This window comes from Balaenoptera ricei, chromosome 20, assembly GCF_028023285.1.
Source record: "Balaenoptera ricei isolate mBalRic1 chromosome 20, mBalRic1.hap2, whole genome shotgun sequence".
Taxonomy (NCBI): domain Eukaryota; kingdom Metazoa; phylum Chordata; class Mammalia; order Artiodactyla; family Balaenopteridae; genus Balaenoptera; species Balaenoptera ricei.
Window position 1 is genome coordinate 18,347,598 of NC_082658.1, and position 26,979 is coordinate 18,374,576.

Consider the following 26,979-nt stretch of genomic DNA (forward strand, 5'->3'; position numbering starts at 1 on the left):
CCGTCTGCCTCTTCCAGAAGGGTTCCGACAGCCCCAGTAGAGTCCAAGAATGCGGTCTCCATTCCTCCCTGACCTAAATACTGTGGGTTGGGCACAGAGATGGTGCTTGTTCCTGCTCCAGAAGCTGAGCTTGGCCAGGTTTGCAGGGAGCCAAGGAAACCAATCCATTCATTCAAAATGGTTCCACAAACTTTCTTTCCATTTGCGGAGTTATCTACAAGTTTTACCGTGTCTCATCCCAAGACCTCAGTTCCTGGTGAGATGGTGAGAAGACGCAGGAATGTACCTCCCCCAACACAGGGCTGTTTTCTCTCCTAGCCAGACCAGACTGCTCTGATGGCATCGCAGAAGGACACAATTCTGAGGCTTAGGTAGCCGGCTCAGAAGGTGGGTAGAGACCCTGAAGGAAGCTGCAGGATGCCACTCCTGAGGAGGCTTGTGGGTGGCAGATCTGTGAAAAGTCTAGAGGGGACATCGAGGAAAAACAGATCCAAGGTTGGGGCCACGTCGAATCGCACATCAAGCCTCCAAATTGGATTTCCCAGGTCAGATCCTCAAGTGGCTCAGAAGCAACCTCAGGCTTGGGTGCCACGCTCCAAGGCGGGGGGGCACCACTCCCTGCTGGCCACAACCATCCAGGTGACAAACCACAGGAGTCAGATTACCTACATGGTAGCCCTGGGGGTTGAAGAGGTATCTCTGCAAGGAGCACCCCAGGCACATGGAGATCTGCCCCCAACTAAAAGCTCACCTACAAATGAGAGTGCCTGGGAGAAGGTCAGAAGGAAGTAAATGGATGGAGGGCACAAGACCTCATTCGACACTCATCAGCTTTTCTGGGCTTTCCCGAGGGGAAATAACCATTTAAGCACGAGGGTCCTGTTATATCCAAAGGTGCTTTCTAGTTCCTCTTGACTCAGTGGGAGGCTTTATAGAGAAGACATCTGAACTCCAGGGGCCGAGAGAGCCCAGGAGCTTGGGTGATGATCATGGGGTTCTCTGAGAACCAGCTGTCCGAGAGCCCAGCAGCCCCCGACCCCTTACCATCCCATGAGGATGAACTCACTCCCCTCTGAGATCTCTGATTCTGATCCAAGATGCCTGATGTTGATCTGGAGTGTTCCTTCGCGAAGAACAGCATTTAGATGGAGGAATCATGTAACATTTCACTTGGAGCTGAGGCTGAAAAAGTGGAGGAAGCTGTGCACAATACTCCATGAAATTAAAAGTTAATCTAGACAAGATCAAATGCAGCAGGGAGGGCAGAGGTGTCTAACCTCCTCTCCTGTGGCACCAGAGCGCTTTGCTCTGAGAGGACCCTTCGCTGGGTCTATGGGTGCTTCTCTAATCGAAGGGAAGTGAGAGCAGGTCAGGGATGGGGAGGGTGGATAGGGTGATGACATACATCGTTATAAATAGCAAATCTGGAGCAACGAAATTTCAGAAACAAAACCCAAATAAACCCACAAAGTCATCTCTAGCCCCAAGGTATCTTAAAAAGTTACAGGGTAACAAAAAGGAAACCCCTTTTTAACCTGGGTCAAATGGGGGGGAAATCAAGGGTAAGCAGGTGAGGTTACATCCTGTGAGCACGCGCACACACAGCACATCCCCTCCTCTCCAGCTAGTCTCTTCCAGTGTCACAGGCTGCAGTCGCATTGCTAAAGCCCTCCCCTACCCGCCACTCTGCTCCCCACCCTCCCATCCAGCCCAAATAACACCCTCTCCCTCTTCCAATCCCCGACCCCACATCCAGCACTCTGGCTCTGGCTGAAGGTAGAGGGTAACTACGTCAGGATGTTGGACATGAACTCGTTGAAGCGTTTGGAGTACTGCTCAGGGTTCACAGTTGAGATCTCCGCTCCCGCCTGTAATACACAGAGGCCCTAATCAGGAGGCTGCGCCTAGGAGGGGCCTGGGTATTCAGGAGCCTCTGGCTCCACATTAGAGTTGAATACTACCCCCCGCCCCCAGCCGGGCAGGCCACCTTGAGAAATGGTTCCCATGTCTCAGAAGTGCCCTGGCCCCGCTCCTCTGATTCACAATCCCAGGGCTGCTCCCACTGAAGCAGGAACAAGACAGTGGGGAGGCGGCAGAGAGGCCCCAGAGCTCTGGGGGGCCCCTGTTTAGAGAACAGTAGCTTGAAGCCCATGGGGAAACAGGCCTCTGGGGAGCAGTGTGGGCATATAAACAAAGCTATTACTGGCGGTCAACAAGATGCATGACATGTCCAGCAGCCCTGGGGGAAGGAGCCAGAGAACTAGGAGAAAAACAAGTTGGGCACATCAGCCAGCTGCAGGGAGAGGATGGGACGTAGATGGCGGAGAAAGAACACAAGGCAACCGGGCGGGCTGCTCTTCCTGTTCCCTGTGCTGGGAGAAGGGCCAGGAGAGCACCTCCTTAGAGCAGGCGGCCTCCCTGCGGGTCTGAGGCCCCAGCCCCCGGGCCTGGGCGGAGACAGGGAGAACTCACCCCGTGTTTCACTGTTTTGGCAGCATGTGCAGCTTTCTTCTTAGCATCATACGGCGTGAGGATATCGATGATGGCCATGAAGTAAACCTCCTTCTTGGGGGCACCTGAAGGGGGAGGGAAAGCGGGAAAGGAGGAAGAGGCAGGGAGAAGAGCAGAAAGTAGCTGGGTCCATAACCCTTCAGGTATGACATCCAGGTTCATCCCTATCATTTTGAATGTGAGGAAAGGAATGACCCATGGAGTTCTTCTTAGAAGCTTTCATAGCTCTCATCTTATTTGATCTTCACAGCCACCCTGTGGGGTTGACGTGACACTATTTAGGAGGTTTTGTCCATCCCATGAACCAGAGCTAAACCAGGCCTCAGCTATCCAGGATAAGCAAAGAGGTGAAGGAAGGCCTGACAGAGAAGGACCCCAGCGCCCCAGAAGACAGAGTTACTGCTGGTGACCCAGGATGGAGGCAGAAAGGGGCCAAAGTCAGCAGTTAATAAGATGGAGGCCCACTGAAGTGGGGGAGAGCGGGGTAGGATGAGGGCTGGGGACGGGGCAGGCAGGCAGAGGCTCCTACTTACTTTCATGGCTTTTCATGGCATAGACATCAACAGAGGGATCAAATTCCCCAGGACCAAAGAAGCGGGGAAAGCTGAGGAGGTTGCCAGGGCTGTCCGGAGGTGTGCCGTAGGAGCAGAGCAGGCTGCCCCCCATCCCGTCGTTCTCACACTCCTCATCCTCTGCCCGCTCCTCCACCTCCATCTCCTCCTGCTCCGCCCGGTCCACATCGTGGATGCCCACCAGCAGGCTATAGTCCATGATCTTCAGCTGGGCCAGGAACTAGGGAGGTGGGGGCAGGGGAGATGGGAGGAAGAGGTTACATGGGACATCTGGAGAGGCAAAGTGGCATCTGGAAAGGGGAGAAAAGGCATTCCTTTCAACTTAATTCTCTCATTCTGAAATACAGCAGAGAATAAGACATCAGAGCCTCTGCCCTCAACGAGCTCAATGTCTAATGGAGAAGACAGTCATTCCACAAGGGCGAGGAGCCGTGGGAGTCGACAGCAGTGGGGAGAGGGCCTCCCTGAGGAAAGGAGTTGAGCCTGACCCAGTGAATGAAGAGAAGTCAGGCAGGCAGAGGTTGCGGGAGTAAAAGTAGAAGGAGCACTGCAGGAAGAGGGAAGAGCCAATTCTGTCTGGGATCAAGAGAGGCCATGGTGAGGTGGAGGAAAGAAATAATGCAACGCTGCACTGTGCATTTCTCATCCATATAACGAGCGCTGGGAGCAGGATGGTATCTAAGCCTCCTGAGCTAGGACTCAATGACTTGGAGAAGAACAAAGAGCGTGGGAACGATACAGGATGGAAATGGCCAACTGGCATCCCAGTTTAACCAGTATGAGGCCAGAGTCACTGGCCCCAGTCCTCTGTGAACTAGCCAGCAGCCACCAGCAGCCGTGTGCCAGGCATCCTGCCGTGGTCACAAGTGAACCTGCAGCACTGCAGCAAACTGTCTGAGTGACTAGACGGAGAATCATAATAGGACCAGAGCGGCTCTATGCACAGGCCCAGAAGACAACTAAAAGCATAAGAAGCCCCAGTGGTAGGAGATCAGCAGAATCTCCACAGGAAAGAAAGGTGAAGGGCACCATTGCAAGCACCTCTGGACAATGCCCTCTGAAGGCCGAAGGAGAAGAGACCAGGGTCCCAGAAAAGAGAGACTCTGTGAGCAGCACCCCCTCCTGTCCATCTGCAGACATTTATAAAGTAACATGCAAGTGAAAACAAATGAATTGTGTTAACTGCCTTAAATTCTTCTTGAAGGCAGAGTAGGGAGAAAAGTAGGAAAAGGAAGAGAAAGACTCTGGACAAACCGAATGTCAGAATAAAAGCACAAACATAGTAGGGGGTGGTTAAGGTAAAGCTTACTAACAAAAAGAAGTCTGTTAAACCCATGTTCGCAGGAGCATTATTCACCATGAAGCAATCCAAGTGTGAGGGTTGATTTTATGTGTCAACTTGACTGGGCTACTGGGTGCCCAGAAATTGGGTCAAATATTATTCTGGATATGTCTGTGAGGGTGTTTATGGATGAGCTTAACATTTGAATTGGTAAACTGAGTAAAGCAGATTGCTCTCCCTAAAGTAGGTGGGCCTCGTCCAATCGGTCGAAGGGCTGAGAAGAACGAAAAGGCTGACTCTCCTGGGAGTGAAAGGGAACTCCTCCTGCCTAACTGCCTCTGAGCTGGGACATCAGTTTTTTCCTGCCTTCAGATGCAGACTGAAACATCAGTTCTTCCTGGCTCTCAAGCCTGCTGGCCTCTGGACTAAAACTACACCATCAGGTCTCCTGGGTCTTTAGCTGGTCAACTGCAGATCTTGGGACGAGTCAACCTCCATAATCATGTGAGCCAATTCCTTATAATAAACATCTATCTATCTATCTACACCCTATTCTATTTCTCTGGAGACTAGAAACTAGATTAATTAGTTAACCTTAACTACTGACCAAGTGTCCATCGATGGATGAATAGGTAAACAAAATGTGGTATATACATACAATGGAATATTACTCAGCCTCAAAAAGGAAGGACATTCTGACACATAGCACAACATGGATTATCCTTGAAGACATTATGGTAAGTGAAAATAAGCCAGACACAAAGGACAAACACTGTATGATCTACTTATATGAGATTCCTAGAGCAGTCAATTTCACAGAGACACAAAGTAGAATGGTGGTTGCCAGGGGCAAGGGAGAAGGGGGAATGGGGAATTAGTGTTTCTTGCGTACAGAGTTTTCATTTGAGAAGATGAAAAAGTTCTGGAGATGGATGGTGGGGATGGTTGCACAACAATGTGAATGTACTTAATGCCACTCAACTTCAAAATGGTTAAGATAGTAAATTTTATGTTATGCATATTTTACCACAATTAAAAAAAAAAACATTTTCTAAAGTTTATAGAATTTGGTTTTAATGAACAGGCTCCCAATTTATTAAAATAGGAGACACTGGGACTTCCCTGGCAGTCCAGTGGCTAAGACTCTGTGCTCCCAATGCACGGGGCCCGGTTTCTATCCCTGGTCAGGGAACTAGATCCCACATGCCGCAACTAAAGATCCTGCACGCAGCAACGAAGCTCCACGTGCCACAACTAAGACCTGGCACAGCCAAATAAATAAGTATTTAAAAAAAAAATAGGAGACATTGAGTTATCAGATATCACATTCATTATTTACCACCTGTCCTCCCCAAAGGAACTTCTCCACAGGAAGTCCCGTTCCGACCAGAATGCTGCTAGGTAAGTGGAGAATCGGAGCCAGAGAAAGGCACGGCTGGCGGATCTTAATAGCTGGTTTCCTGTCACTCTGACAGCTGGATGCCCCCTCCACTATAGGGACACCACCAGAAAGGAAGCTTGAAGAGGAGTCTGAAAAAGGGGTTGGAACAGACTAGAGAAGAGATGAGGGAAAGCACTCCAAACCGAGTTACACAGGTTCTACTGGCATAAATTGTGTCCCCCCAAATGGAATGTACATTTGCACTAGCTTTAGATGCAAATAACTACCTGCATGGCTCAAATCACCACCCTTCCTCTTGTCCACACTCCTGGGAAGTGGTGAATTCAATTTTTCTTAAGATTAAAGAGGTTCCTGCTCTGGGAACAAGAGGAGGTCCTGCTCAACCAAAGTAAAAACGAGGGTAAATACATACCTCTACATCCCGTTTCAGTTTTTCCAGGAAGTTCTTTTTACTCTCTTCTCCCACGTGCAATTTCTGCCCTTCATTGAGGAAGTCATTGTCTTTGAAGGTTGGCAAGTCCTTGGCCTGAGAGAGCAATAGCAGTGTTAGGCTGGTGGCCTGACTTGTTCACCCCAAGGAGTCCTCTGCTGGGGGCAATGGTACAGGAGAGGAAAGGGTCCTCAGCACAAAGGTGGCCAAGCTGCCAAATCAACAGCTCAGTCCAGGAGTCTACAGTCCCAGCTTCGGGCAGGTAGGGATGGCAATTATGTAGCACGAGTCAGACAATGAGGACTGACCAAAGGACTTCCTGCTGAGCCCTGAGACTACCTCACGGCTCAAGCAGCCAGCCACCCACGGATCCAGGCTGGACTGAGATGGAAACTGCCAGCCCTCCAGGACTATGAAGAACCCAGCAAGGGCAAAGGAAAAGGCTGGAGACCAAGGCCTAGGCCAAGGATGAGGACAGACACAAGCTTAGTGACACAGCGTTTCACATCAACAGACCGCATGTCTGGGAACGAGGCTGGGGCAGCAGCAGAGGAAGGGACAGGATGGCCAACAGAAGGTGTTTTTGATTCCCAGAGACCCGTTCCACAAGTGAGCAGCACAGGCCCCAGCATACCTTCTCCTTGTCACTCGCTTCTCTGGCAACAGTAGAACCCTGAAAGGATAAGAGCCGTCAGGAGAAGTCCAGCTGAGGCAAATTCCGTTGATCGAAAAAACATGCACCGGTCTTTAGGGAGAGGCAGCAGGTGAACTCAAGTAGGCTGGTTAGACTCCTAGAGGGGCCAGGAGGCAGCAACTTGTTCACTTCCTCTGTCACAGACCGCTTACAGAGCTCTGACTATATACCAGACACATGCTCAGGATACGGGGCTGAATGGAGGGACTCAGTCCCTGCCCTTAAGGAACCCTCCTTCTAACAGGGGAGACAGACAGTAGGCAGGAGTTACACAATTAATGAATCCATTAATTACAACGGTGCTCAGTGGTACAGGGGAGAAGGCAGGACTCTCTGAGAGCATGTAGTACAGGGGCAGCGTCCAGACTGGGGAGGGGCAGTGGCCAAAGCCTGCTTCCTAGAAGAACTGATATTTGAGCCGAGCTCGGAAGGTTCAGTAGGAAGTAATTAGGTGGGGGAAGGTGGAGGTGGAGAAAAGGGCAGGGAGAGAAAGGATCACAGGCAGCCTATGTGAGATCTGGGGAGGCGGAGAGCACGGGCACTGCAGGAACAGACAGGAAACCAGTGCAGCTGCAGCAGAGAGAGGGAGAGTGGTGTGAGGAGACAGGAGTCAGGAAGCCAGGTTCAAGAACGACGGAGTGCTGTGGTTCACAGGCACACATGTGTTTGTGTCCGTGTCTAGAAATGTGCCTGTGGTGTCAGTCCATGGGGCCTGGACAGCTGCCAGGGTGCCTGCGTCAGCACCGCCTGTCCCCGCACTGCTGCCCTCTGTGTGCACATCCCCCTGACAGCAGTTGAAAAACATCAATTGTTACATAAATATGGTACATTGGGGGCTTCAATAACCTCTTGTCACTGTCACCTGGACTTGAGACAGCCTTTGGCTCATAAGAATTAGGCGTATCAACTCCAGAGCCACTTGCCCATGCGAAATACATACATTCTGGCTTTCCCATTATGTGGAAGTTGGAGTCGTGGCCGCTCCAAGCCTCAGCGAGAGGGAGGCCACAGAGCTGGGAAACACAGGGCCCCTTACCTTGAGGTCATACTTGCGGTGTACAGTGAGCCGATGGCTGAACACATTCCTGGTGACCACCATGTACGTTTCCACGCCGTCCACAGTCAGGCGGTACATGCCCAGGAACTGTGGCAGAAGGGTATTGCCGTGACACTCCACTATGAACTAGAAAGGAAGGCAGGGAAGGAACAGGTGAAGGTGCCAGGATGGGCGGGGCTCCTCCTGGGCTAACATGCTCCCTGGGATGCTAGCCTCTAGACCAGTGGTTTCCAAACTGGATTCTGTGAAGTCACGGGGGTTCCTCAGACTTACAACGGGTAACAGCCTCCACCACCCCTAACTGGCAGGGCAGGGTGAGAGGCTGAGCAGGCAGTGCAGAGCCCCTTTGGTTTCATCCGATTGGGATTCTGCAGGAAAATCACTGATCTAGGACTTGCATCTTCTCTGCCAGCCTGAAATGGGAAAGCCAAAGGGCAGAGAGAGGATGCAGAGGCAGGGCTGTGATGCGGTCGCCTGGGAAAACCGAATGGCTTCGTACCCAAAGCTCTCGCCCATGCCAGGCCCCAGGGTTTTCTGCTGTAACTCCCAAAACACCAGAAGTCCCTTTCACCACCTCTCAGGTGGCCAGAGAGGAGCCAGCTTTCCCTGAAGACCCAGGCAGGCTTCGGACAGGCACTCCCTGCTTTTCTCATGGGCAAGTTCCAGATGAGATGAGAATGGGAGCGGGAAAAGCAGCAGTCCTGCTGAGCCGACAGGACCTCTTTTAGAATAAATGAGGCAGGTGCCAGAGTGTGAAAACTTTCCAACTCTGGCGAGAAACAGCTGTTCAACTGGGACTGCATCCATAACATGCCTTCATTTCTTTTCTCTTTTTCTCAAGTAGGCATTTCACCTCACAGAAACACGGCCCTGGGGGAGGGCAAGTGCTTGGTTATCAGGAGGTAACTGCCATTACCAAAGAGGACCAAGCCCTCCCCAAGAAGCTCTACCGGGGGCTCCTCTCCCTCTTCCACTAACCCATCCTCTGCTGTTGAGGCTCTTGACTCACCATACCTGGTGGTATTTCTTTAAGATGTTGTGCATCTCAGCCACATCCTCACTTGACACAGTCTTGATCACAAAGCGCCGGTCATAGGTAGTGAGAAAACGTGTGCCACATCGGCCCTGGCTGTCACTGTTGATGGGGGCACTGCGCGTCACTGAATTCTGATGGACCAAGACAAAAGCTGGTCTTGGGAGGGGAATGAAGACTCTTTTATTCTGAGTCTTCTCTTATGGGTCAGATTGCTCTAAGGCCAACAACACCGAGACAGACGGGACCTTATCCACCCCCTTTCTCATGGGAAATTCACATCCTTCCCAAAAAGTCTTCCATAAGAGAGACAAGAGTTGTTCCTTACCACCTGCTCCTAATCCTTGACTGGGATGGGAAGAGGACTGACTGTGAAATATTTCTTTTCATTCTGATCCTAGAGAGCTTGCTCTAGAAACTAAAACTCGGCCTCAGATGTTAGGGGCCTGCGTTCTAATCCTGATGCTCACGTGTAATATGACCTTGGGTGAGCCATGGAACTTCTCTACTCTTGAGTTTCCTCACCTGGAACATGAGATGATTTTCCCAGTCTCTTGGGGGTGACGAAGACAAAGCTTAGGAAATATTCAAGAAGTCAAGCATAAAGAAGTGGACACAGTCATGTTTATTTCCTGTATGTACCCTCATGCTGGAAAACCTTTCCCAAAGCAGGAAGCTGGTCCTCACCACTCTGCCCAACACCTCTCCCCTCACCTCAAACTCCTGTTTGTCTTTGCAGAGCTACGAGGCAGATCTGGGGAGCTTTTCTAGCTCTGTCCCTGCTCCTTCTCAGAGCCCCATTCCCATTAGGATCAGAAGGCAGGAGAAGCCTCAAGTGGGGAGGGAGTAGGGGAAAGTGTGAGTCAACCAAAGAGATGTGTTCACCAAGCAGATGCTGGGAAAAGACCTTCAGGAGGTCACAAGACAGAGGGTTGACAAGCATAATTCTACCCCTGCCTCATTTCCAGGCAGCATTTCCTGTCTCTCTAAGTCACTGGTAGTCTTAAGAGCAGAGAGTCCCCTCCCTGAATACCATCTTTCCTGCCCCTATTTCAGTCTTGAGCACAATTGTTTGCCCACAAGTCTATTAGAGAAAAAATACAGGATGTGGCTAGATGGCCAAGGGGAAGGGAAAGAGCCACCGTGGAAGGAAGATACCCGAGCAACCTTGCCAATAATGGCAAGAAGTTTTCCAAAACCCTCATGCTCCAATCAGGGCATGACTTAGTTCAGGGTTTGGTCCCAGTAGGAGGGGCTGGAGGACCTCCCAGCACCTCTGGGACATGGCTGGTCCTGGCTGTTCAAGTCCCTGGCATCTCTTCCTCCTCTCACGTTCCCTCACCCTCCTCTTCAGGAGGCCCCCTGGAGTGGAGGACAGAGGGGAGGGAGACCCTGCTTCTCATGATCTACTCTGTGAAAGACTTCCTGGGAGTGGGATGGGAGGAATGACAATATCTTACAAGATGTGAGCATCCATTTTAGATTTCACTAGGCTGTACACTCCTTTTTTCCCCCAACAGACAACTGAAAATCAGCTGTATTTCTTACTGCTGCACAAGTGAAGTGGAAAATTCTCCCACCTTCACCACCAGGCTGTCTGCCAGGGGAAGAAGTCCAAGGAAGGTGCTAGGTGGAGAAGTAATAGAAGCCCCAGACAATGAGTCAGACTAGAATGTCCCTGATATTGGGATTGATTCCTCCCAATAGGCCAAAGGCCTCTGTGACATGATCACCCCCTGAAGGGGGCAGCTGCCCTGCCATGCCTAGCCCCCCTCCCAACGTTAGGACAGGGGAGTTTAGGAGGTGGCACTCATACCTGGCAAGAAGTTACACTACCCTTGAAGTCTTCCTTTTATAATCTGTCTTATCAGCTTTTAGAGGCCTCATCTCCCGCTGGCAATAATTCTCTCTTTTAAGTCAAACTACGAAGGAGAAGGGTTCTTCAGCCTAGACTGGGAATGTCAGACTACAATGAAGCAGCTTCCGTAGACCCCTCTCCCTCCCACTGTGCTCCCTCCCAGGGAGAGTAGCCTGAGCCTGTGAGGCATCATGAGAAGCACTTCTAAGGCCCTCACCCCTCCAAGAGCCCACCAACACTGGAGAAAGACTGCCTGGGCTGGAGTGAGACACGACAGGAAGACGCAGCACAAGAACAGTAGACACGTTTGGTTCCCTACTTGTCCTGTGGCTTCCTGACCCCCCTCCACTCCCTAACCCCTCCGATTTTGCAAAGACACCCCGTACCTGGTAATCCTGATCATCAATCCCAAACCTCTCCCGGAGATTTCGGAACACCATGGGGCAGTACTCCTTAAACTTAAAGCGGCTGGGGAGGTTCTCTCTGGGGAAAAGCAGAGACATGTTTTTGTGAACTTCTTATTCCTCTAACTCATACGTCAGGACTTCTCAAAGTGTGGTCCACAGGTCACCTGGATCGGAACAATCTGCAGCACTTAAAACGTAGGCTGCTAAGCCCTCAGCATTCTGGAGGTCAGTCTAGAAATCTGCATTTTTAACACACACCCCAGGTGATTCTGAGCATGTAAAAGTTTAAGAACTTCACATTCCTTGTATATACTTTGTAAAAATTAATCTAGCTGTATTCTTATGATTTGTGTACTTTTTCTGAGTACATGCTATCTTTCAATAAAATTTACATTAAAGGGAAAAAAACCCTTACCTGCAGAGAAGTGAGATTGAGTGTTGGCCCTACTTCACAAGTGCTGTACTTGCTGCAGGTAGGTGGCCGCATGTGAAGAGCTGCTGTGAGGTAAATGTCAGTCTGACTGCTAAAGGGAAAGGCTTTTCTCATCAAAGGTCCCCCCTCCTCTGGGGATGCTCCTATCAATACATCCTGAAGACGGTTACACCCAGGAAGTCCTGCCCTTGGCTTCCACTGGGATGGAAGGAGAGGGTGCTTTAGACTGAAGAGGTCCTCAGTCAGATGACTAGGATCCCATCTTTTCATGAAGCCTCGTCTGCTGGCTGCTGGCACCAGTCTACGCCCTCCCCACTCCTTAGTCAATCCACAGACTCCCAGGAGGGAAGAGAATCACCTTGAAGGGATGCCTCCTCCAAATCCTCCATCTTGACAATAGTCAACCTGCTTGGGAACTCCCTTTCAGAAATATGGCCCTCTGTTCTCACCACAAGGAAAACCATTTTTTTTCTATTTCTTTAATTCTGTATCTATATGAGAGGATGGCTATTCACTAAACTTATTGTGACAATCATTTCATGATGTATGTAAGTCAAATCATTACGCTGGACACCTTAAACTTACACAGTGCTGTATGTCAATTATATCTCAATAAAACTGAGGGGGAAAAAAAAAGAAATATGTCCCTCTGACTACTCCAGGATGGTAGACTTCAAGGAAATAAAAAGCAGTGGCCTCTCATGAAGGCAGGGGCCTGATCTTCTAGTAAATAGCACTGCAGTCTAATAACTAGCATGTAAACAGTTGCTGAAAGGACAAAAGGAATCAAGAAAGATGAAAAAACAAATAAAGATACTGGATGTCCACTTCAGGCCAAGATGTCAGTGTGGTGGACACCATGGACCCTGGTACAATGGCCACACCTGAGCCCTGACCTCTGGCACAGAACAACCCCCTTTCCTGCCTCACAGGGTAGCACTGCCTCTCCTTCCTTAGGTGGTGTGATATTGGATATAATAACAAATATACATTTAGTCTTTGTCCCTGTTTCTGGCACAGAGCTCCAAAAATCTTTGGAATTTCCTAAGTGGTAAGAGCAATAAAGGTGTCTTTTGTTATTTGTAACAAACCCCCTTCAATCACACCTGAATTTATGTTAACGAGGTGACTTCTGTTAAGCTTCTAAGGATGGGTGCTCTTTGCCAGGGGAACCAACCAGGACTAGAGGGTTGGAACTTTCAGTCCCATACCCCTGACTTCCAGGGAGGGGAGAGGGGCTAGAGGCTGAATCAATCGCCAGTGGCCAATGACTTAATCAATCATGCTGTCATAAAAAAGTCCCCATAAAAATCCAAAAGGACAGGGTTCGAGAGCTTCCAGGTTGGTGAACACGTGGAGGTTTGGGGCAGGTGGTGTGCCTGGAGAGGGCATGGAAGCTCCCTGCCCCTTCCCACGTACCTTGCCCTGTGCCTCTCTTCCATCTGGCTGTTCCTGAGTTGTATCCTTTTATAATAAACCGGTAATCTAGTATGTAAACTGTTTTTCTGAGTTCTGTGAGCTACTCAAGCAAATTAATCCAACCCAAGGGGGAGGGTCATGGGAATCTCTGATCTACAGCAAACTGGTCAGAAGCACAGGTGACAACCTGGACTTGAGACTGGCGTCCAAAGCGGGGTGGAGGGGCAGTCCTGAGGGACTCAGCCCTTAACCTGTGAGACCTGATGCTAACTCCAGGTCGAGAGTGTCAGAACTGAACTGAATTGTAGGACACCTAGTTAGTGTCCTACAGAATTGCTTGATGTGTGGGAAACACACACATTTGGTATCAGAAGTGAGTAGTGATGTGAGAGTAGAGGAGAAACACAGTTTTTCTTCTATACAGGTGGCCACTTAGCAAGTAGCAGCTATGAAGACAGCTTCTAGAATATGATGTTATTACTTACTATGGCAGAGAGAGGCCACTAATGGATGTTTTCAAATCAAGCTTCTCCTCTGGGCTAACAGTCTGGGAATGGTAGGGTGACAGAGCCCAGCTGGTGAGGTGGTGGAGACTGTGAGACAATGGAGAGTGGAACCAGGATTCAAATGCAGAAAGGAAGAGAGTGTGAGCAGCAAATATTTCCTTGGGTGACCCATAGGAGGATGAAAAAGCAAGGCCTCTAAAGGGCCTACAGCAGGCCCCAAACTGTGCCAGGTGGGACGGCTGCTCCATCAAAGTCTGAGACAAAGACACCAGTGTTAATCCAAGAAGCCACAGTGAGCAAAAACGGGAAGAATGATTTTAGATAGCGCCCCTGGGCACCATGCTCCGCCTGTTGTTCACACACTAGTTGGAAAGAAAGAAGCTTGGCTGCATCCCAGGCCAGGAACATGCCTGGCAGCTTCTTGCCTCAGACTAAGATCAAGATAGGGCCACTGCTGTCAGCCTCGTACTAGCTACCTCAGCTCCCGAGCAGCTCACTGTTAACTAAACTGGCCCTAGATGAATCACCCTGGGCCGAGCCACAGGCCCTGAGGGACACTGGAGGTAGGCTGATAAAGGACTGAGATGACAGGACGGCACAAGGGGGAGAGGCACATAATGAATGCATTTTCCCAGCCAGTTTTTCAGCTCTGTGAGCCAGGTGTTGCTGTCACACCCTGCTAGGTGCTTGCTTGTTCTCACCACGGTGAGGTCTGGGAAGCGCTCTGCCTTGAGGGAAAGAACTGCCCACAAAACCTGAGCCCACTCAGCAGGCAACTTACTTATTGAAGAGATGATTGTCCACCTTGATCTTGCTGTATGCTTTGAAGTCATCTGGCATTAGCATGACAGGGACAGGGACATTGCTCAGCTCATTGATCTGCAAAGCAAGGGGAAAGTGAGGTTCTCAGCCGAGCCACCTGCCTCAGGGAGACAACGTGCTACACCGCGGATGCCACCATCTCACCAAACACATGTCCATGGATTCCCTCCTTGTCTTTATTTCTGTTCTTTTCTTCAAATAAGTTCCCAACTTCATCTCTACCTACTGAAATTCTCCCCACCTGATAAGGTCCCGCTCAAAAGGCACCTCCCCTATGAAGCTTTCCATGATTCTCTAGACCATAAATGTTCTCTCCTATCTCGGAATTCCTGAAGCATTGTTTGTATCCATCTCTTGGCCATCTCACAGCCTCCCTCACATTGCAGTTAATGCTTATAAACCTCACAAGCCTGCTTGACTATAAGCTAGGCCAAGATCCTATCACTGATCTTTGCAAGCAAAGATCATCTAACTGGCCTCGGAGGCTCCACACATGGTACTTGGCATCACGATTTGCATATGGCAGGTATTATATACATATTTATCAAATCCAATAATAAATGGATCAATGAATAAATATCACCCAACCTATGTGAGTATTAATTGAGGGCTTTGGACATCTTCATTACAATTGGGGGTCCACTCAAGAAATCAGCCTGGGGCAAGAAGAAAGCTGGATGGATTTACGTGGGTATGTAACTCTTATCTCCAAAGTAAAGGATTAAATTTAAAGTGAGCAGAAGAGGTAGACATCTGGCCACTGGCTCGTTCTTACTCTCCTAATGAAAGCAGGGCCAGTGCCTAAAGCCATGTCCTCTCTTGTGCTGAACTGGGGGAGATGCAGGAGGGTGCCTTGCCCCCACTGCAAACAAACCTTCTCATTGTCCTTCATCCCCCTTCAGGGAGCTGGAGGCTGCACAGGGAACTGGCTTGCCATTGGTGCAGAGCTGAGAGGGCAGCTCCTGCCCTTCCCCATCCCCAGTTTAGCCAATTAGTGGTCTAATTAGCCGCAGATGTCCTCTCCCATCACAGCAGAGTATTTGACATTTGACCCTCAACCCAGTTGCCACTAATGCATTCAGGATTTAGACAGGAAACCTTAGTCCTGACTTAATGGATAGGGGGCAGGGGGAGCACAGTCTTGTGTCTCCTGGATACTTTCCTTGCAAATCCTATTATCTCAATGAGGCCCCATGTGGCAGTGAGGGAATAACCTAGTCATTAGGACTCCTCCAGGAGCGTAAATGGGGGGAAATACCATGTAATTTGCTGCTCCTTTCATGTTCCAAATCTTTTTTATTTAGAAATGTCAGAGGATGGAGGAAGTTCAAGTTAATGTAGTAACTGGGCTGGGGAAACCATACCTTCCTAGAATTGGTGAAAAACCCAATTTACTCACGGGGAAATGAAGGAAGGCATACGAGTGTATGTGTATGGGCAGGGGCCGTAGGGTAGCAGTGTAAGTTGGCAGTGGGGCAGAGACAATAAACTGCTGGCATAACTGACTGGCATAAGTGTAAAAGTACAGCCGGTTATGATTCCATTTATATGAAATTCTAGAATCTATAGTGACAGAGATCCAGTAAGGGGCTGTCTGGGTTGTGGGGGGTGTGGATGATTATAAAGAGACGTAAGAGGCGCAATTCTAGGCTATTAGAAACGTTCTATACGTTGTTTAGGATGATGACTATATGAGTACATCATCTGTCGAAAGTCCTCAAATCGTACACTTAAAATTCCCAGCGTCCAGGTCTGAGATGCCCACCACTGGCTCAACAGCCACAGAAAAAAGTTCTGCCAGTTACCATTCCAGGGGGTGCTCACAAGACAAGCTGGTTGTTTAGTGAGTGCCTAGAGAGGAAACCATTCCGCATCATTTTTCTGCCAATAGAAACAATTCATCGTAGCTGTCCCACTTCCTTTTTCCTGGCATATTAAGCCTGGCTCTGAGATTTAAAAAAAGCTAAGTTCTGCCTTTTCTAGCTTATTCTGCCATGCTAGAAAGAACATATCACTGGCTCAAAGAATATGGTTTTATACCAAAAGGTTCTAGTATCTGCTACTGATTGATGTGGGTTAGTCTAAAATCCAGACACTATGCCATGGCCAGGGCTTGTTACTGGGAGAACTAGGAAAGACTAAAACACTTGCTTGCGAGGGGTCAATTGCCCCTTAGCCAGGATGAATCATTCTAACAAGAGCTATTCAGGGATGTTCCATTCGTTAATTCTCTGTGTAACTCTAAGTGTAGCATAGTTTGAATAGTTGTAAGTTGGTCAGTTTTTAGTTCTCAATTCTTCTCTATTCTTGACTATACAATCCAACAGCAGGAAATTTCTAACAGATAATATATTGCTGAACAATCCATATAGTTGAACTACGTAGACTCACCCTCATTTCCACTGGGCCACATGTAGATGATTCACTCTAGGGATTAGCTGTACTATTTTTTTTTTTTTTTTAGTTGTGCTAAATTTTACATCCCCAGAGAGTTCTATTCAATTTCAGTTGAACAAGCACTTACTGAAATACCTACTACATGCTTCATTTTATGTTAGGGAGAAGGGGTTGTGCAGCAAGGGAAGCGTTGTATGCACTGTGCACACAAAAGTGGGAGGCTTATCCTCTTATCCGGGAGATGACACAAACCCATGATACAGTAAGTCTTGAAGTCAAGGAGCATTTAAGTGAGTGAGAACACAGGGCCAGTGAACAGAACAGCCATGTCAGAGGAGGGTGAGGTTGATATGGTCAGAGTCAGACGGCCAGCCCTTACACCTCAGGCTAGAAACGGAACCTAATGCCCCTCCTGGTATTGCCAAGAGCACTTGACACTGGAAGAACCCACAACAAGATCATGTTACACCCTGCTTAAAAATCTTCCATGGCTCCTCACCAACCTCAGGGTAAAGTTTTAACTCCTTTAGCCTAGCATTTAAGGTCTTTCCTGATCTGGCTCAGACTCTGCCAAACTTCTATTCAGCTAACTTCTACTCAGTGTAGCCTTACTATGTGCCAGTACTGTGCCAGAAGCTGGGGATACAAAAATGAAAAGATATGGTCTCTGTTTACCTGGGAAGACAGATAACAAATAACAAATACAACGTGATGAGTGTTATAGAGTTATGAGTAAAGGTAGACAGAAAAGTAGCTTAAGAAATGATTGATTCTGCCTGGGCATGGGAGAGCTAGTTGCTAGAGGAAGCTATAGAGAAACACCTGTGAGAAAGGCCTAGTAGGGTAGTTCTCCAAAAAAAAAAGAACAAAACACAAAACCCGAGGAAGGGAATCCCAGCTGTGGGAACAGTCAGAAACAAGCCTCAGAGCTGTAAAAGTATACTGCCCATTTTAGGTAGGGGGGCGGGGGGATAGTGGCAGGGTAGGACAGAGGTAATAAGTAGTGGAGGGAGACAGTACAGGAAAGACAGGTGAGCAGCCTCACATATCAATATTAGTAAATAACAGCTGCTTCTATTTATGGAATGTCTGTAAGTGGCCAGTGCTTTATATTATTATATATCATATATCTCACATATATATCCTATTCTATATTTCTAATATTTAATAGTCACATGAATTATTATTAAACTGATTTTGCCTTTTGCAAAAGGTTCAAGGCACCTCGCTCAAGGTCACACAGACAATATGTGTAGAGTCAGGATTTGCTCCCAGGTCTGCTGGTACCAAAACCTGGGCTCTTTACACTGTGTTGTGCAATCCTTCTTATGGGCAGCTAGCTACCTTGGCTAAGGTAGTGTTTTCCATTCCTTTCCTCTGTCCTAATAATCTGCAAGGAAAGTGTTATGCTCATTTTATAGAAAAGGAAAATGAAGCTCAGAGAGAAAAATTACTACTCCAAAGCTATAGTAAGGGACATAGCCTGAATTTGAACTTAGTTTGTCCACTATATGATAAATTTGGACTTAACTATGCAGGCAATGGGAAGTCCTCTCAGGTTTAAGTCTGGGAATTCACATGATCAGATGGGTGATATAGAAAGGTAATTCTGGAATCAAAATCAAGTAAGGATTGGACAGGGCAAAGATAAGAAGCAGCAAGATCATTTATGGGGCTACTACAATAGTTCAGGTAATAGACTATGGCAGCAAGAATAGAAGAAGGAATAAAGCTAAGAGAATCATCCAAGATCTGACTAAATAACACTTCTGTGAAAGCTTCCCTGTCTTCCCCAGGTTGAACTGGTTACTCATTCCCCTGTGCATCTTTATATCGTAAATATCACATTCTCTTGGGTAATTGTTTGCTTACATGTTTGATTTCTCCACTAGACTGTGAGCCCCTAGAAGGAAGAGACTACCTTATCCATTTTTATGTCCCTAGCACTATGGCTGGCACACATTAGTTACACAATAAATGTTGGATGGAGGGATGGATGGCTAGAAAAGGGGGACTGAAAGATGGCTAACACTAGGATAAAGAGAAAAAGATAGCAAAGCTGGTGTGACCATGCTTAAGGTTCATGGCCTGGAGGATGGGAAAGATGATTAAGGTTAGCTACTGAGGCTACGACCAGAATGTAAAGAGTCTTAAATGCCAGGGAGAGGAGAATAAAGGAGAGTGACCAAAAGCTTTAAGCATGAAAGGTTGTGACTAAAGCAATGTTTCAGGAAGATGTGCCCTTCCTTTACTATCTAGCACATTTCTTGGCCAACCTCTTTCACCTTCAGCAGAAGTGCACTTGCGGAATGCAAACTCATTTGAGTAGCACGATAAACAGAACATATTAGGATGGTAAGTCTGTTGTATCTCACATCATGTAAGTGGTTTTTGGATTATCCGCAAGATTAACTCTATGAGCCATCAACATAAATAATGAGGAGGCTAAACAAGCTGAGTGAGAAACAACTTAGGAGCAGAGAGTTTACTCTGTGCTGATCCTACTGGACATGAAAATTCAGTGACTAGTTCTAGTCTGGTGAATTTCTGATTCCAGAAGCCTCCACCCCCCTCTGTGACCTTCATAGGAATTGCTACCCAGGAGGCGTGCGCTGGGCATGAGGCTTCCTGACACGTCCCAGGGTTCTGTGGGTGGTTCATCAACGGGCTGGCCACCACCGACAATCATTTGTTACCTGCCACCATCCCCAAAACATGACGTGTTGGGGAACACATTCCCGAGACCAAGGAGGTCCAAGCGAGATGTGAAACTCCAGAAAGGAAAGGGGCAAGAACAGAGAGCCACAGGTGCCAACAAATCCACCCCTGGGTTTATTCCTCCTTTTTACACCTTGGTTTTTCTTTTCCTGTTTGAGTCCCAGTGTTCTCTGTGAGGTGGGAAGGTGTGCTGAAGGACAAATTCATCCAAAGGCTTCACTAGAGCAGGAATATTTACTAAAGATTTTTTTTTGGCCACGCTGCACGGCACATGGGATCTTAGTTCCCAGGGATCAAACCCATGGCCCCTGCATTGGAAGCGTGGAGTCTTAACCACTGGATTGCCAGGGAAGTCCCTATTTACTAAAGATTTTTAAAGTAGCAGGAAAAGAGAAAAAGGCAGGGAAAGGAGGTTCTGGGTCTGCATTAGGCAAAGAAAATGTGTGGACATAATGGGGGTAGAATGTGGGAGAGAACTGAGCAGACTTAAGAATAAATCTGTTCCTCACACCATTCACAAAAATTAACTCAAAATGGATTACAGATCTAAATGTAAGAGCTAAAACTAAAAGAGTTTTTCTTAGAAAACGCTGAGTTTTTCTTAGAAGAAAATATAGGAGTAAATCTTCACGATCTTGGGTTAAGCAAACCCTTCTTAGATATGACACCAAAAGTACAAACAACCAGAGGAAAATAGATAAATTGGACTTTATCAAAATTAAAAACTTGAGCTTCAAAAGGTACCATCAAGAAAGTAAAAAAGGGCTTCTCTGGTGGCGCAGTGGTTAAGAATCCACCTGCCAATGCAGGCGACACAGGTTCGAGCCCTGGTCCGGGAAGATCCCACATGCCGTGGAGCAACTAAGCCCGTGCGCCACAACTACTGATCCTGCGCTCTAGAGCCCGCGAGCCACAACTACTGAGCCCACACACCGCAACTACTGAAACCCACGTGCCTAGAGCCCGTGCTCCACAACAAGAGAAGCCACCGCAATGAGAAGCCCACGCACTGCAACAAAGAGTAGCCCCCGCTCGCCGCAGCTAGAGAAAGCCGGCGCACAGAAACAAGACCCAACGCAGCCAAAAATAAATAAATTAATTAATTAATTTAAAAGAAAAAGTAAAAAAGATAACCCAAAGAATGGGATAAAATATTTGCAAAACATGTATCTGATAAAGGACTTGTATCTACAATATATAAAGAACTCTTACAAGTTAATAATAAAAAGACAAATAGCCCAATTTAAAAATGGGCAAAAAGTAATTGGCAAGGGGTCTTAATAGATATGTCTCCAGTGAAAATATACAACTGGCCAATAAGCACATGAAAAGATGTTCAACATTGTTAGCTATCTAGGAAATGCAAATCAAAATCATAATGAGATACTATTTCAAATCCACTAGGGTGGCTATAATAAAAAAGACAGACAATAGCAAGTGTTGACAGGATGTGGAGAAATTGGAACCCACACGCACTGCTGGTGGAAATGTAAAATGGTGCAGTCACTTTGAAGAACGAGTCAGGCAGCTTCCCAAATAGTTAAACATAGCTACCATCAACCTCCCCTATTCCTTCTGATCACTGGGGTGAGGCTTCATACATACCCGGTTCCTAAAATGGCCAACAGGTCATCAAGCCAGGTCTGCCTCCTCCGGTCTCCACACCCCTCTCCCAGGCCACCTCTTCCCTAACTCCAGACCCTCTGGACTGTATTTCATTCACTAAAACTCTGGTTTTCTCTCTTTATTAGTTCTCCCCTGACAGATGCAAAGTCTTCTGATTTTTTTCTCCCTGTTTCCTACACAGTCTTCCTCCGCAAAGTCCAGGGGCTGCATCTCTTGTCTACAAGAGAAGCTCCTGTTACAACACTGAGTTCAAAGGCCTCTTTTTCCACCCAGGAGTAAACCAACCACCTCATGAGAGAGTATGTAACTGACTTGTACTACAGATAAAGACATATCCATCCTTCATGTCTCGTACACCATCAACCATAGACCATCACAGCCTAAACGCTTAAATGGGTGAGAAACTAAAGAATCAAAGAAAAGGTGATACCTGAAAACTTAGATTGCAAAAAGTTGCAACGGTGGGCTTCTGAAGGAAGGTGACCTCCAAGAAAGGCTATCAATCCACCAAAACAATGTGGTCTTGACCCCCTTGAGAACTGCAAGATTTTATAGTCTTCTGGGGAGATGCTCCATTTCCCATGCGGACCCACGAAGTCCTAGACCTTATTGCAGGCCAAGCGAAAGCAAGAAAACTTTTGACTAACTGAGCTCCAAAGCTCGGCCTGTCCAGGGCAGTGGTGCCCAGTGCATTTCCCCTGAGGTGCTCGCTCATTATGTCCAGAGGCTTGGGTCTTGCTTAAAGTCTATGCCTTCCCAGCTAGCTCTCAAACAAACTTTCTTAAAGTTAGCAAAAAAAGAGGGTGACTAGGAATCACAGATGCCTCTTCATGTGCCGGAGACTCATTGCCTGCCTATCAGAAAACCAAGCACCACACACACTCCTGGGAACTGGCAGGCACAGGCACACACACCTGGCCGTACATTCAGGTTCTCTAACAAGACCATAATTCCCATCTGTCCTGGCACTTGGATGAGAGGCAGGACAAGGAAAAGGAGGCAAAGAAAACGAGACCTCCTATTCAAGCACCACCATCGGCCAACACAGCCCACAGTACTGGGCAACGAGCTGCGTCTTTTGTTGTGACCACAGGCGACCGAATCCTCCATCCAGGGCCTCCATTTCTTCATGTATAAAATAAGGGACCCAAAGTCCCTTACGACTAGCTGTAACATTCCTGACTCTCAGACCTCTACCAATTCTCCATACAGACAGGATGCTTTCTGGTGAGAAACAAGCTGCACAACAAAATCAAGGATTGATTTCAAGGCAGGGACACAGGGTTCACATTTTGATGACCCAGTTTCCCTTGCAATATTGTCAGATGACCCCTGAGGCAGCAGGAAGCAGTGGCAACAAATGCTGCTGGACTACTGAATCAAAGCAGCTCCCAGACGTCTAGGCATTAAACCAGCGGTTCTCCCTACCCTAGCCAGGACGTCCACCTCAGTGAGGTTACTGAAAACAGTAACCTGCCCAAGACCCACATGTGCACTTCTGTATTAGCGGTAAAGATCTAAAACCCCAGCTCAGACTATGGTTCATCAATCTCCAGCCAGAGGCTCTTTTAGAAAAGCAAAGCAAACAGTCCTGCTGGCCCTGCGCCCCTCTGTCATCATTTGGTCTTGTGGGCAATTTCAAGTGCTCAGAAAAGTCAGGGAGCCTAAAGAACTGATATTCACGGGAAACTCAAGCCATTAGCTTCATTTTTCTCATTCCAAACTTTTAGTTGGTGAAGCTGGCATTTCAGGTCCTTTAACTTCCTCTTCTCATTTCCGGTGTAGGGACTCAACGAAATGGTCAGAATGCAAGGAGCAAGTGGCTGGAAGAGAAAGAAGACCCCAAACAAACAGGACACAAACGAAGTCCTCCAGCTCAAACACTGTGCGGGGCTCCAACTTCCCAACAGGAGCTGTTGGCCAATCTCAAAACACCCCAAGGATCCAGGGAACCTCTCTCTCACCTTAATCGCTGTCCATTATCACATCCTCATGACCATACAATAGGAAGCTCAAGAACTGAGAAGTCAACATCTTTGACATGAACACCACAGTATTCAGGAAGACACATCATTTCTACTATGAGTGGTCCTCATAAGCAGGCCTCACCTTCTCTCAAATGGTTACATTCTCCCTTCTCCCTAACCCAGGAAGACCCTGGTAAAGTGTCTGCGGTCCAAGGAAGCCTGTGCTTCTCCAGTTGATACATCTCATCAAGAAGAAAAAAAGGAAACCCAAGGAGGATTTCCAGTCAGTGGCCAGGAGGTCTGGAGGATGGGGAAACTCTGAGCAGCCACACCAACCAAACGACCAGAAATAGAGGAATACTCAGGCAGGCCAATGCCACTTGCCCTGTCAACTGGACAGGGAGCTAGGCAGCCAATTATAAGGAACAAGGGGGAAAACAAATGCAACAAACGGGGTGAGGCGAGAAGAGAGGAAGAAGGGATGAAAGCCATTCCACCCCACCCAGGCCTTCCCTCTGCGCTCCAGGGGCTGCTCGAAGCCAGACGCAGGAAGCTTGAGGGACTGGAGGGAAGGGAAGGACGCGACGGCATACCACCGACGGTGACACCAGGCCTCGCGTGGCGCGCGGGGAGGCACACCCGGCCGGGACGGCGTGCAAGGGTGGGGTGGGCGTGCAACTGGCTTGGCAAGGGGTTGCAGGCGTCACTGGCGGGGCCCGCCGGGCAAAGGCCCGGGACTGCGGGGGGCGTGAGCACGCGCGGGGCCGCGCTCGGAGGGGCGCGCGCCGGGGAGCTGGTTACCGTGTGGTTCACCCCCCACATCAGGACGCTGAGGATCGGCTCGCTGGCCCGAAATAGCTTCACTTTCTGGCACACGAAATGCTTCTTCTTGGTCTTGGTCTTGCTGGCGCTGAGCGGCGCCACCGCCACCGCCGTGGTGCTGGTGCAGTTGGACGACATGCCCGGGGCGGCGGCGGCGGCAGCGAAAGGGGGGGCGGCCGAGACGGCGCACAAGCCAGCGGTCCCAGGCCTCCCCCGGACCGATCTCCACCCCCGCTCCCTCACCGCGCCATGGTCGCGCCCGTCCCGTTACCTCCCCACCCCGCCCCGGTGGTTCCGTCCGCCCCACGCTCCGCCCTTCCCGCCCCGCCCCAGGGAGCCGGCAGGCCCGCTCCGCACCCCGCCCCCGGGCGGTGCAGCAGCCCCGCCGTCACCAGGCCCTTTCCTCCCCGCCTGGGTGGTATCGCCCGTTTTGGGGTGGCAGCGGCCGCCAGGCCCGCTCCTCCTCCCCGGGCCTGACAGGAACCGAGCCGGCCTCCACGCGCCTCAGAGCCCCGCGGCCGAGCAGGGAGGGGAGGAGGGCTGGGTAGGTCTCGCTGTCTACCGCGGGAGGGTCTCCCTGTTCGGGGCCCTCAAATTTAGCGTTTGGCTCTTTCCTCAACCTGATGTGCCAAGATGGCGGCGGCGCCACTGCTCCGGAGGGGAGGAGGGGCGGAGGGGCGGGAATGCGAGGAGGGTGGGACGTACCATCCCCACCCCGGGGGAGAGAGGAGGACCACAGCGAGGGGTAAAGTCCTGCCGGGAAAGGAGAGAAACGCCCCCTCGCCGCACCCAGGCGTGGATCTTCCCACTCCCCTGGGCCCCGGGGCTCGCTCCACCCGCAGGACACGCCTCCTCCCCCCAGGGCCAATGAGAGGAGCCAGCCGGGAGCCCTGGGTTTTATGAATGGGTCCCGCTCCCACCCACTGGCTGCCGACCTCCTCCCGCCAAAGGGTCCAGTTCAGGGACAGGCCGGCACCGTAAGACACCTATCCTTCGGCAGAGAATTATAATCGTCTTACTCTCTGGCTCACTCGATGAAATCTTTGAGTAAACTGTCCACGCTTTGTTACATAATTCCTCTCAGACTAAGGCTCTCCATTTTATACTGGACAGAAATCGCGGATCAATATTATTCTGTATGGGAATTCGGTACTCAGCACAGGTGGCTTTTTGCACAGTTACAAAAATAAATGTAGCCTTTATTACCAATTAATAAAATAAAAGACATAATTAACCCTAGTATAGGGAAGCAGGATAAGGTGATTAAATGCATAACAAGTGTGCGTTACTTTCTCTCTGGGGAAAGACTGGGTTTTAAGCATAACAGTGTCTGGCATCATAAGTGCTCAAAAATATAAATCCAAATTCATTTTAAGCAGAGTTAGGAATTAGCAGAACAAGGAACTGGCCCAGCTAATGTGTGGGTCAAGAGTGCCTAGGACTTCCTGGGTCCAATGAGGGCTTCTGGTAAAAGAGAAGGGAAAGGGGTAAAGACAAGGAGATGGATCCCAGGAGTCTGGGTTTTTTGTTTTGTTTTGTTTAATACCTGACTAAAAAATAATAGCAAACAACTCCTGAAAATCTAGAATTGTAATAAGATTACTACATGATAAAAGGGAAGCCATGAAATAAACAGCTTCCATTATATTTTCTTTTAAGAGCCAGGGAGCATACTGGTAGTTTGGTCCTGACTACTAAAATCATTTGACTTCAACACTGCACTGCCCACATCAGAGACTGTAAGCAGTGTAAATGGATAGATACCCTAGATCCTATCAATAAACCCAGGCCCCTCCACAACTAGCCAGATTCCAAGAGGAAAGAAAAGCTGACCTGCCTTACTGTGTTACTGGATAACAAGATACAATGTGGTTCTATTACATAGTAAGGTCACTTACCAAACAAGATATTCTAACAAAGCTAACTACTTTTTTTAAAAGCATGTAAAAATTATACATTTGTACATATACACAATATACTTTACAGTTTGAAAGATAGTCCAAATAGTTCAACAGTTCATTTAGGGGGTTTTTTTGCATTGTTTTCCCTTCCAGATTCTTTGTCACTCCCTTGGCTCTGCCCTAATCTGACATCATCTGTCACATTATCTACTAAATCAAGTAAATGTTCGTTTACCCTGGTAAGCACAAACTATCTGGGTGACTCTGGGGAGAGAGGTTTCTGAAAGGTCCAGTCTATTCTGAGGTGATAGAATAGGTTTGTTCACACAGGTGGAGGGAAGAGGCATAAGGGAGCCTCCTTCCAGAGCAAGATGAGTGCTCACACCTAGATGTTCCAGTGCCCACCCATTTAAAAACTGTTAAGACCTGCTCTGCACCCAGCAAGTTACTGAGGGTCCCATAGAGCAAGTCACACTGGTTCTCAAAAGAAGTGGGCTGTTTTGGGAATCCATGGAGGAGAGTCACTTTGAACAGTGGTGGTTTGACATCTGTGGAAGAAGCCATTTGAACTCTTATAAAGAGAATTTTTAAGGGATCAGCAGCCTCCCTGGAAATTTCAGGAAAACCAGCAAGAGAGGGGATGGCTTTCATCTCTTCATAAAGTTCTTCTCCAGAGCTACTGAGGTTCTCTGTAGAGAGTAAATATTCCGCTTCACCCGATCTTCCAGAGAGGAGGTAGATGCACTCTCTAGCTTCATGCGGCTGGGAAGAGAAGACAGGTGAAAGTTAAGTAACAAGCATTTGTCAACTGGCCAACTCTCTGGCAGAATAAGAAGAAACAGGTTGCTAGCCATAAAGCAGCTGTAGAAGCACAAGCTCTCTTAAGCCCATGTAGATAACTTTTGAGTGACTCCATCTGGAACTCAATTTTTTATAAATATATAAGGAAAATGTATCTGTTTTGGAAAATAAGTCCAAGCTTCATTTGAAAAAGGCTTCCTGAGCCATGAATTCTTAGGAGAAGGCCAAGGAGATTCAGTGAAAATACCAATTCACCTCTCCTCCCCTCAAATGAAAAACATCCCACTGTCTGGCCAGAAGCTGGGAGTAGTAACAATGGTG

At 48.5% G+C, this 26,979-nt stretch overlaps 3 protein-coding genes across 5 annotated transcripts in view; 1 reads left to right on the top strand and 2 right to left on the bottom strand.

Annotated features, from left to right (window-relative positions):
* The window catches only part of LOC132354513 (large ribosomal subunit protein eL19), a 410,792-nt gene that overhangs the window by 93,103 nt on the left and 290,710 nt on the right, over window positions 1–26,979 (top strand). The window lies entirely within an intron of this gene.
* Window positions 1,711–24,211, bottom strand: PIP4K2B (phosphatidylinositol-5-phosphate 4-kinase type 2 beta). 2 transcript variants are annotated; one of them, XM_059906655.1, is made up of 10 exons: window positions 23,936–24,211; window positions 14,386–14,483; window positions 11,226–11,322; window positions 8,963–9,115; window positions 7,928–8,074; window positions 6,832–6,870; window positions 6,180–6,293; window positions 3,045–3,303; window positions 2,473–2,576; window positions 1,711–1,868 (listed from the first exon to the last, which is right to left on the bottom strand). In XM_059906655.1, the coding sequence occupies exons 1-10, from the start codon at window positions 24,092–24,094 to the stop codon at window positions 1,788–1,790; spliced, it is 1,251 nt and encodes a 416-aa protein (XP_059762638.1). In that variant the 5' UTR covers window positions 24,095–24,211; the 3' UTR covers window positions 1,711–1,787. The 2 variants fall into 2 exon arrangements, with proteins under 2 accessions (XP_059762638.1, XP_059762639.1); XM_059906656.1 differs by lacking the exon at window positions 23,936–24,211 and adding an exon at window positions 21,598–21,766.
* The window catches only part of CWC25 (CWC25 spliceosome associated protein homolog), a 33,620-nt gene continuing 31,775 nt past the window's right edge, over window positions 25,135–26,979 (bottom strand). Inside the window, exon 10 of the mRNA XM_059906806.1 lies at window positions 25,135–26,619. Coding sequence (XP_059762789.1) covers window positions 26,505–26,619 — 115 coding nt within the window. The 3' untranslated portion in view covers window positions 25,135–26,504. The remainder of the gene's footprint in view (window positions 26,620–26,979) is intronic.